We start from the raw sequence: 11,553 nt of genomic DNA, 5'->3' as shown, positions 1-11,553 counted from the left end.
TATAATGTCAAGAATAAAGGTGAAATTTAGAGAAATAAGTCAGAGAAAAAAGTCGCAATGACAAGAAAAAAGTCGCAATGCAGAGAAAGGGTCGAAATATCAAGAAAAAGTCGCAATAATGAGAAAAAGTCACAATGTCGGAAAAAAGTCGCAATGACGCGAATAAAAGTTGCAATGACAAGAAAAAAGTCACAATAATGAGACAAAAGTTGCAATGATAAGAAAAATTTGCAATGTCGGGAAAATTCACTATGACAAGAAAAAAGTCGCAATAATGAGAAAAAGTTGCAATAATTAGGAAATAATTGCAGTGACGAGAAAAAAGTCGCACTGGCAAGAAAGAGTCGCAATGACGAGAAAACAAATCTCAAAGACGAGAGAAAAGTCGCAATAATGAAGAAAAGTCGCAATGATTAGAAAAAAGTTGCGTGGATGAGAAATCGCACTGACTTGAAAAATGTCAAAATGGTGAGAACAAAGTTGCAATGTTTAGAATAAAGCTGAAGTGAAATTTTGACTTTGTATTTCAAATGTATTCTCATCATTTCATTTTTTTATTCTCGAAGTTCACAAAGAGCTTCCTCCTCTCTTCATTTATTTCTCGTCTGGCCGCTGATCTCTGACGTTTAAATCCATTAAGATTTGAAAACCGCCTCGTGTGTTACTAGCCACTGGAGGGCGCTGCTTAGTTCTCAGTTCATCTAAAAAGAATTTAAAAAAAACCTCTGACACATTCTTATCATCTGTTTCATCCTGACTGATCTGATCCCATCAGCAGTATCGATGTGCATGTGTCAACTTGTTTTGAAAGTATTCTGCCCCCTAATAGCCCTACGGGGTCACTACAGGACATAAAAACATTCACAAAACAGAAAATAGCTCTTTCTATTTTTATATTATAATTCCTTCCTTTAGTGTTTCAACTGTCCATTTATGGTTTTATAAATATGAATTAAAATGTTTATCCTGCATTCTGGACTGATTTAAAGTTTGTATTTTTTATTTTGAGAATACCTGCAAAACAACTTCACCTAACTGCTTGGCCAGTATGTTGACTATATGAGATGCAAGACACACAGTATGTGATCCATAAATAACTTAAACTTCTATTTTGATTCCATGGGAACTTAAAATACTAAGAGTATTCCCTTCAACCATTTGGTCAATAAGTAGAATTAAAATGTCAAGAAATGGGTCCAACAGGAGGAATGTAGTTGAAACAAAAACAAAACTGGTTTATTCCAGTTCTCTTAGATGAAAAGAAAGACTTCTATTCCCTACAGTGTTTGTGATCATCATAATTATTGTCTCTGCTGTACCTTGGTCATCAGGACCAAACAGTTCTGGGGACTTTTTCAGATAGTTGCTGTTTCTCAGAAAGGTGTTATAGTTTTATATCTCATCTTTAAAGGTTACACTTCAGTACTGACCTGGTTTGTTCTTCAAGGAGCCAAAAGAAAAAAAACACATTTATGTAAAAGTGTTTTATTTTACAAATCAAGATGGAGGCCGCTCGACTTCACAAACTTTACGAAACAAAAAGTAAAAAAAAAAAAAGAAGCACAACTTTTAAAAAAGCTCTGCAGGATTTACAAAAATCAAAGGATCTGTAGGAACAACGGATATCCAGGGACCGCCCCCCCTCCCCCACTCAGAGTCTCTTTGTGTCACATGATCAGACCCGGCTGGGACTACTTCTTGGCGTAGGTGACCTTCATGGCGCAGGTGGCCGTGATTCTGAAGCCCTGCAGCGCGTCTTTAGCCACGCCTGCCTGCGTGTCGCTCTCGAACTCCACAAAGGCGATGTCGTGTTTCCCCGGGACGAGACGCACCTCTTTGAACCCGGGAAACCTGAGGAGGGAAAACCGAAACAGTCAGCACACACAGAAACACACACACCTATTTAAAGTGAAGGAGACGAGGAGGTGAACTGACTGGTTGAAGAGCATGGAGAGCATCATCTCGTTGGTCTCCTCGGGCAGGTTGTTCAGGAACAGGATGTAGTTTGGTGGATTGTCGGGCACCTGAGAGAACAGATCCTGATGAGTGACCCGTTAAACACACACACACACACACACAGACACACACAACACGTGATGGAGTAACGAGTGACGTTTGAGCTCATATTCTGTAAAATCCTCTTCTCCATGTTCCTCTAACTCTAACATGTGTCTCTAGTCCGTCTACAAACCCCCCAATGATGAGAAAAGTCCATCCTCTCTGTCTTGATGTGTGCTCAAACAGGCCGTTTGGAGATTTTCCCTTGATGACATCACAAAGGGCAGTAGCCCCTCCCCCAGGTGGGTGACACTCCCACAGCTAGGTGTTTGTTCTGCCCTCTGAGTCTGCCTTCTCACCGTAAACAATAGGACATGGAGCGAGAAAGCACCGAGTACACCCAAGCCCTTCCAGAGAGGGGGCGTGGTCAGACACAGCTCATTTACATATTTAAAGGTACAGACACAGAAACAGCCTGGTCTGAGCAGGGCTGAAATAGAGGGGTTTATAGACATGATCAAATACAGGATCAGAGTGGATTTAGAACAAGAAACTTCACACACATGTTGAAGAGGAGCTCTGAGACTTATTTAAACTGAAGAAGAAGAGGAGGACATGTGCCCTTTAACATAAACATTCAGATGAAATGGTCTTACCTGTGCTGCAGGAGAGTGAACAGGTGCTGCCGATCCCTGCAGAGAGCAAACACACACACATCAGAGAACAACACATGAACCTGTTTCCTGTTTGTTTTCATGTCAACAGGACAGACTCAGATTGACGGGTTATTACCACATTATGAGCAATAAAAAGGAGCTGATCTTTAACGCTAACAAACATTTGATGGCTCCTTTCAGAGGTGAACATGAAAAACGACGGTCTCCGATCTCTTCATCAGAAAGTTATCACAGACGAGCATCAGGTCGCTGACAACCAATTTCCTGTCAGAGCCTCAGAGTGACGCTGATGAAGGAGGGATGATCTGTTTCCACACGCCTGCTTCCATCTTAATCATCCTGCAGGGAGGGGACTGACACACCACCTCGATCTGCTGCGTCTACTCACTGACATGTTTACATCCTCACAGATTAAAAATGAAACCAATCAATCAGGCTTTTTGTAAATGACTCTTCTGTGTTTACCTTTTTTATTACAGCCCTAAATGTCACCGTTATGTAGAGTCGTGTGAAATCAGTGATTTTAAGTTCCTCAGATGAAGATGGCTGGAAGAGTTCTTTAAGAAGCTGTGAGACAGAGTTAGTGTGCGTACTTTATGACACTTAGGGAGTACTTTCTTTGGTCCAGACCAAATACGATGTTTCTTTTTTGGTTTGATGCAGTTCGTTTTCACATTGCACTTTTTTGCAAGAGGTCCAGAATTTGTAAACAAAACCACCAGTGCAAAGATCGTTTAAATAGTGTTTAATGCTCACCTCACAATTATTTAAATCACACCTTTTTTAATGTTTGCACTGTTATTTAATATCTGTTTTTTGATAATTTTATATTTTTTTAGCTATGTTTAAAAAAAATAGAATCGCAGTAATTGCAAAGTGAAAGTAAACAATCATGGAGATCTTGCGAGCTGCACTCGTTGTCCTGGTTCTGAACATTTTGAGCAGCAAGAGCGTTTGATACTGTGACAGTGATAATAATAATGGAGTGTCTGTAAAAATGATTCATTATCAACCGGTGTTATGATGAATATGGTCGAGGTTATAAAGGCAGGATGTGGCGCAGAGTGCCGCGGGGGAAAATAACAAAAAGGGAACAGCCAGGAACACGTTTCTGCAGCTGCTGTTATGTTCAGTCTGTGTGGTTTGTTGGATAATGAAAGAAAGAAGCGTTGAAACGCCTGTGAAAGTTTCTGAAAGATAGACCGAAGATTCCCTCCGCGTCTCCTCACCTGCGACGGGATACGCATAGCGAGGCTGAGACAAAGACAGTCCGACTGATCAGATTATTCTTCCTCCTAGATCCTGCTGAGATTCTTTTTTCATTCTGGTACACCTGTGATCGATCGACTACCTTTGTTGGATTACTTTTGTTACTTTTTTTTTTTTGTTGAGTTTGTTTTGGATGAGTGAACGGCTGCGTCAGCGGATGGCTTCCTTCTTTTTCTGTGGACTAAAAAGAGAATTTGAACTGAACTTCTCGTAGATCATATCGCATATTTCGTTTGTTTGGGACTTTTAGTTTATTTTGAATTCATTAAGGGGTAAATTAAAAAGGGATATTTTTGTTATAATTACATTTTTTATTACATGCAACAACACTGTGCTGCTGACCAAACAATTATTTCCCATAATGCACGTGGCAACGGGAGTCTGTTATGTCCATAAAGGCGTCTGATTTTTAGAACTGGCTTGGACTAAGGTCCGGTCGCTTTCTCATCTCAAACGAACCGTACCAGGGTTCGTTTGGAATCGAACCGAGACCCCCTCTTCGTCCGGGTCTCGGTTCGGCTGTTTGATGCGCACCTGAGTTCGATGGTTTGTATTCACACCTGCTCAAAAAGGTCTGCACCATGCAGGGTTTCAGTTCATTTCAAGCAAACTAAACAAGGTAGGTGTGAATACACCCTAAGACCCCGTTCACAGGTGAACCCCGGACCTCTTCAGGACTTTATGCAGGACTAGTGTCCGTAGTGCGTGATGGATCACATCCCTCAGAAATGTTTGATGGCTTTGATTTGTAACCCGTTTGTTGTTTTTCATCCGTCCAACAACAGAGCAGGCTTCTGTTTAAGGTGAAGATTTCACCACTAGGTGTCACTGTTGTTATCGTACACTTGCTGTAGATGAAGGTTGGCGCTGCTGTTATTAACTAACAATAATGCTTTGTCATATTTTAAACACATTTCCCGTCACTGTTTGTGGATTAACATCAGTTGACTGAAGTCATTTTCAGCCGTTCGTCTGTTCAGAGACGATCAGACACGACAGGAAACACTTTGTTAAGAAATGCTTTTCACTGATTGGCAGGAAGTGAAAAAGTCAGATCGTGTTTCAACATCAGGTTAAGTGAAGACTTTACATCATAACTTAAGTTGTCAACTGCAGGTCATCACGGGCGTCACTCACCGCTGCAGGTTTCTTTATCAGGCTGGTTGCTGGCTCCAGAGCCTTCTTCTTCTTGTCTTTCTTCTTTTCCTTGTCGCCGTACGTTCCCTTCACCTTGGCGATGACCTCAGAGTCCGTCTTTGCGTACTGTATCCTCTGAGAAGGAACGGAGAGGTCAGAGACGCCGCTGTGATGTCACACATGATTAAAGACAAACCAACAGGTCGTCGTGCTCTGGACCTACCATGGGCTTGTTGTAGAAGGGGAAGCCCTGCAGCTGCCTCAGGGCGTTTGTGGAGGCAGCGAGCTCTTTGAAGACGACGAAGGCCTGACCCCTCATCTTCATGGTCTTCATGGCCACGACTTCGAGGATCTGACCGAACTGAGAGAAGAGCGCGTACAGCGAGCGCTTCATCTCTGCAGGAGGACGACGACGACGGGGATGAAGATCAACAACAAGTGGAAACAAACATTTTAAGTTCCCGGACGTTCAAGAAGACCAAAACAAAAATGACATTCATGACACTTTGAAATGCAAACCATCAGGAGCAGCGCTGAACGGCCTACTGACCTTCTTTCTTGACTTTGTCATTGATGTTGTTGATGTAGATGGTGTGGTTTGGTCGGATATCCATGTTGGAGTCTGAAAAACAAAAAGAGGGAATCATGATTACTTCTTTTCCGCTGGTCAACTTCAGCTTCCTGTGACTGATTACTGTTGAAGAAATGACTAAGACTTGACTCCACACAATAAGACTCAGATGGCTTACGTTGATGAAAGTTCATACATCAGATGAATACTCATGAGGAGACAACATCACACTTCTGTACTCGTGTCTTACTCAATCACATCTGCAGAACTTTTCGAAAGGCATGGCATATATCCTAAAGACATTATCATTATCAGGGTCACATTGACCCACCTAGACTAAACTGTGACGTCTAAAACACTGAAGCAGACAACAAGTCAACCAAACATCCAGCAGATATCAGGAAGACCAGCTGACACTCCAGTGTTTCCCCGAGGTTTACAGCGTTGGGGACACGCTGACACAAACACTTGAAGGAGTCTTGGTGTTCATGTGTTACTTTTAATGACAGCTGTCCTGTTCTATCAGAAAGGTTCCTTAAATGATTTCTTTCCTTGATTTCCGACTCTATCCACTATCCTATCTCTACAATAAAGGCACAAAAAGCCGGGCCGGGCCGCCCCCCCCAATATAATGGTAGGGGAAACACTGCACTCTCTAAGCTGTGCTTCTAATAACAGCTGATCTCTGTCAGGTCTGACTGACATTAGAGAACAGTGAATAAACATAATGACATCTGTACATTAGAATCTAAAGAACTACAGAGATTCCACCACAATTACTAATAAAAAACAACGTCCATGAAGTCTAAAGAAGCTGATGTTATCAGACAGATAAATGCTGTGAAACACATTATAAAGATACACAGCTGGGATTTTTAATACAGATAGTACTTTGATTATTATTGAAAAACAACATTAAATGTGTCTGCAAAAAGACAAAACAAAGACATCATTCCTCCAGTCTGAATCAACAATAACATTAATAATTATGATGAAAACAAACATCATTTATTTCATGTTTGTTAATAAAACATGAGCCTTTAACTTCCACACATTAGAGTTAAACACACTGTGTTTGAACAGCAGGTTCGATGTTTCCTACATGTTTTCTTTTGTTTCTGAGAGAAACTGAAGAATGTTTTCTTTAAATTAGCTCCTTCAGATAATTAACTATAACTTAAAGATAATTAAATGTCGTGTCACAGTGACTGGGAGCTACTACGGGTTATTTCTGGAAACATTCAGGAAGTATATTCATTTAAAAAAAAGAGGCCCACATGTTATGCTAGTGTTAGCCATAGGTGTTAGCATGCGTTAGCTGTACGTTCATTCATAACGTTAGCCGTTAGCAACAGCAGCTAACTATAAAGCTAACCGTTTATCCCTTTTAAGTGGTGTAATAAACTCTTTAAAATATTTAAACAGTCTCGATTTGTATCTGTAATCAGTCCGGATCGTTTCATACAGATTTAAAGCAAATGAACACAAGATAAAACTGTAAAAACTCACCTCCTCTCTGCTGATTTAAAACAGGAAACACTGACTGATGGCGCCGGTAAATCCTGCTGCTGCTTTAACGCGGTTATATCTCTACCGCCCCCAGCAGGCCGGGAGGAGAACTGCAGGCCACATCAGAATCAGATTATTTTATCAGCTTTATCAAGATGATAATGATTCTTCTCTTTTAGTGAAATTAAGGTATTGATAACATGGTTGAGGATATACCCCAGCAGATGGTAAAACAATGTTTTGATCTCTTTAGAAAAATCTTCTTTAAGATTTCTCTTCTCTTATTTTTATAGCTTCTGCTTACGTTCTTATTATGAGGGACAAAAAATGACTGAAGTATAAATAAATAAATGTTGGGAGAAATGCATAAAATAATATATAAATAAATAAATAATTAAATAAATGCATCAATAAATATATAAATGCTGAAAACAATACATCAGTGAATAAATAATAAATACACTTTGTTAATGAAAAAGGCTATTTATATATTTTTACATTCATTTATTTATTTATTTATTAGCGTATTTATACAGTTATATATGTATCAATGCATATATTTCCACATTAATTGAGTTATTAATTTATTTCCGTATTTTTACATTTACACATCTATTTTTTTCTGTGTCCAGGTCGTAAGAGGAAAAGTATATATTCGGCGGCAGTGGCTCAGTCTTGGCGGCAGTAGCTCAGTCTGTAGGGACTTGAGTTGGGAACCGGAGGGTTGCCGGTTCAAGTCCCGGTGCGGACCAAATATGGATGTTGGTCTGGTTGGTCTGGTATCTGGAGAGGTGCCAGATCACTCTCCCGGTGCACTCGAGCAAGGCCTCCCCACCACCAGCTCAGGAGCGCCCATTGTGGGCCGCTCCGTCACTCTGACATCTCTCCATTAGTGCATATCCATAGGATCCTGTTTCTGCATGTGTGTGTGCATGACTTACAGAGTGTAAAAACTGAAATTTCCCCTTGCGGGGATCAATGAAAGTAAATCTTAAATCTTATATATGTCAATTTGCTTCTGTCTGTTTTTCAAAATTGACCAATCCTACTTCAGTAATGTTAGGACGGCCCACTTAATTTACATATTTACTTTTCCGTTTACAACATGGACACAGAAATACATAAATGAATATATTTATTTATGTATTCATTTTTATATGAATTGTTGCATTTATTTATATATATATTTATTGATATATTTATTGATGCATTTATTTATTTATTTATACATTATTGTATGCATTTCTCCCAACATTTATTTATTTATTCATTTATTTATTTATACTAGTCATTTTTTGTCCCTCATACTTATGACGTCTTATGATGTTTGTTTGGGTTCTTATGTTGTTTGGGTTTTTATGATGTTTGGGTTCTTATGATGTTGTTTGGGTTCTTATGATTTTTGGGTTCTGATGATGTTGTTTGGGTTCTTATGATGATGTTTGGGTTCTTATGATGTTTGGGTTCTTATGATGTTTGGGTTCTTATGATGTTTGTTTGGGTTCTGATGATGTTTGGGTTCTGATGATGTTGTTTGGGTTCTTATGATGATGTTTGGGTTCTTATGATGTTTGGGTTCTTATGATGTTTGTTTGGGTTCTTATGATGTTTGGGTTCTTATGATGTTGTTTGGGTTCTTATGATGATGTTTGGGTTCTGATGATGTTGTTTGGGTTCTTATGATGATGTTTGGGTTCTGATGATGTTGTTTGGGTTCTTATGATGTTGTTTGGGATCTTATGATGTTTGGGTTCTTATGATGTTGTTTGGGTTCTTATGATGTTGTTTGGGTTCTTATGATGTTGTTTGGGATCTTATGATGTTTGGGTTCTTATGATGTTGTTTGGGTTCTTATGATGTTTGGGTTCTTATGATGTTGTTTGGGTTCTTATGATGTTTGGGTTCTTATGATGTTTGTTTGGGTTCTTATGATGTTGTTTGGGATCTTATGATGTTGTTTGGGTTCTTATGATGTTTGGGTTCTTATGATGTTTGTTTGGGTTCTGATGATGTTTGGGTTCTTATGATGTTGTTTGGGTTCTTATGATGTTTGTTTGGGTTCTTATGATGTTTGGGTTCTTATGATGTTTGGGTTCTTATGATGTTGTTTGGGTTCTTATGATGTTGTTTGGGATCTTATGATGTTGTTTGGGTTCTTATGATGTTGTTTGGGTTCTTATGATGTTTGTTTGGGTTCTTATGATGTTTGGGTTCTTATGATGTTGTTTGGGTTCTTATGATGTTTGGGTTCTTATGATGTTTGTTTGGGTTCTTATGATGTTGTTTGGGATCTTATGATGTTGTTTGGGTTCTTATGATGTTTGGGTTCTTATGATGTTGTTTGGGTTCTTATGATGTTTGGGTTCTTATGATGTTGTTTGGGATCTTATGATGTTTGTTTGGGTTCTTATGATGTTTGGGTTCTTATGATGTTTGGGATCTTATGATGTTTGTTTGGGTTCTTATGATGTTTGGGATCTTATGATGTTTGTTTGGGTTCTTATGTTGTTTGGGATCTTATGATGTTGTTTGGGTTCTTATGTTGTTTGGGATCTTATGATGTTTGTTTGGGTTCTTATGATGTTTGGGATCTTATGATGTTTGTTTGGGTTCTTATGATGTTTGGGATCTTATGATGTTTGTTTGGGTTCTTATGTTGTTTGGGATCTTATGATGTTTGTTTGGGTTCTTATGATGTTTGTTTGGGTTCTTATGATGTTTGGGTTCTGATGATGTTGTTTGGGTTCTTATGATGTTTGGGTTCTGATGATGTTGTTTGGGTTCTTATGTTGTTTGGGTTCTGATGATGATGTTTGGGTTCTGATGATGTTGTTTGGGTTCTTATGTTGTTTGGGTTCTGATGATGTTGTTTGGGTTCTTATGATGTTGTTTGGGATCTTATGATGTTGTTTGGGTTCTTATGATGTTTGTTTGGGTTCTTATGATGTTGTTTGGGATCTTATGATGTTGTTTGGGTTCTTATGATGTTTGTTTGGGTTCTTATGTTGTTGTTTGGGTTCTGATGATGTTTGGGTTCTTATGATGTTGTTTGGGTTCTGATGATGTTGGGGTTCTTGGGTTCTGATTGTTCTGATGCTGGTTGGGTTCTGATGATGTTGTTTGGGTTCTGATGATGTTGTTTGGGTTCTTATGATGTTGGGGTTCTTGTGATGTTGTTTGGGATCTTATGATGTTTGTTTGGGTTCTTATGATGTTTGGGATCTTATGATGTTTTTTTGGGTTCTTATGATGTTGTTTGGGTTCTTATGTTGTTTGGGATCTTATGATGTTTGTTTGGGTTCTTATGATGTTTGGGATCTTATGATGTTGTTTGGGTTCTTATGATGTTTGGGTTCTTATGATGTTTGTTTGGGTTCTTATGTTGTTTGGGATCTTATGATGTTGTTTGGGTTCTTATGTTGTTTGGGATCTTATGATGTTTGTTTGGGTTCTTATGTTGTTTGGGATCTTATGATGTTTGTTTGGGATCTTATGATGTTTGTTTGGGTTCTTATGATGTTTGGGATCTTATGATGTTTGTTTGGGTTCTTATGATGTTTGGGATCTTATGATGTTTGTTTGGGTTCTTATGATGTTTGGGATCTTATGATGTTTGTTTGGGTTCTTATGTTGTTTGGGATCTTATGATGTTTGTTTGGGTTCTTATGATGTTTGTTTGGGTTCTTATGATGTTTGGGTTCTGATGATGTTGTTTGGGTTCTTATGATGTTTGGGTTCTGATGATGTTGTTTGGGTTCTTATGTTGTTTGGGTTCTGATGATGATGTTTGGGTTCTGATGATGTTGTTTGGGTTCTTATGTTGTTTGGGTTCTGATGATGTTGTTTGGGTTCTTATGATGTTGTTTGGGATCTTATGATGTTGTTTGGGTTCTTATGATGTTTGTTTGGGTTCTTATGATGTTTGTTTGGGTTCTTATGTTGTTGTTTGGGTTCTGATGATGTTTGGGTTCTTATGATGTTGTTTGGGTTCTGATGATGTTGGGGTTCTTGGGTTCTGATTGTTCTGATGCTGGTTGGGTTCTGATGATGTTGTTTGGGTTCTGATGATGTTGTTTGGGTTCTTATGATGTTGGGGTTCTTGGGTTCTGATTGTTCTGATGCTGGTTGGGTTCTGATGATGTTGTTTGGGTTCTGATGATGTTGTTTGGGTTCTGATGATGTTGTTTGGGTTCTTGTGATAATGTTTGGGTTCTTATGATAATGTTTGGGTTCTTATGATGTTGTTTGGGATCTTATGATGTTGTTTGGGTTCTGATGATGTTGTTTGGGTTCTTATGATAATGTTTGGGTTCTTATGATGTTGTTTGGGATCTTATGATGTTGTTTGGGTTCAAAGCACTTTTACAAAGCTTTACAAAGAAAGTTATTATT

At 38.8% G+C, this 11,553-nt stretch overlaps 1 protein-coding gene across 1 annotated transcript; it reads right to left on the bottom strand.

Annotated features, from left to right (window-relative positions):
• Positions 1-1,469: 1,469 nt before the first annotated feature.
• Positions 1,470-5,784, bottom strand: snrpb2 (small nuclear ribonucleoprotein polypeptide B2). The gene is made up of 6 exons (XM_061026378.1): positions 5,632-5,784; positions 5,305-5,477; positions 5,082-5,216; positions 2,655-2,690; positions 1,936-2,024; positions 1,470-1,851 (listed from the first exon to the last, which is right to left on the bottom strand). Exons 1-6 carry the CDS (start codon positions 5,726-5,728, stop codon positions 1,692-1,694), a joined length of 690 nt encoding a protein of 229 aa, XP_060882361.1. The 5' UTR covers positions 5,729-5,784; the 3' UTR covers positions 1,470-1,691.
• Between the last annotated feature and the right edge of the window lie 5,769 nt (positions 5,785-11,553).

Source organism: Labrus mixtus, chromosome 2 (genome assembly GCF_963584025.1).
Source record: "Labrus mixtus chromosome 2, fLabMix1.1, whole genome shotgun sequence".
NCBI classification, from domain to species: domain Eukaryota; kingdom Metazoa; phylum Chordata; class Actinopteri; order Labriformes; family Labridae; genus Labrus; species Labrus mixtus.
Note: the sequence above shows the minus strand (reverse complement) of the source record. Positions and strands in the feature narration are given on the sequence as shown.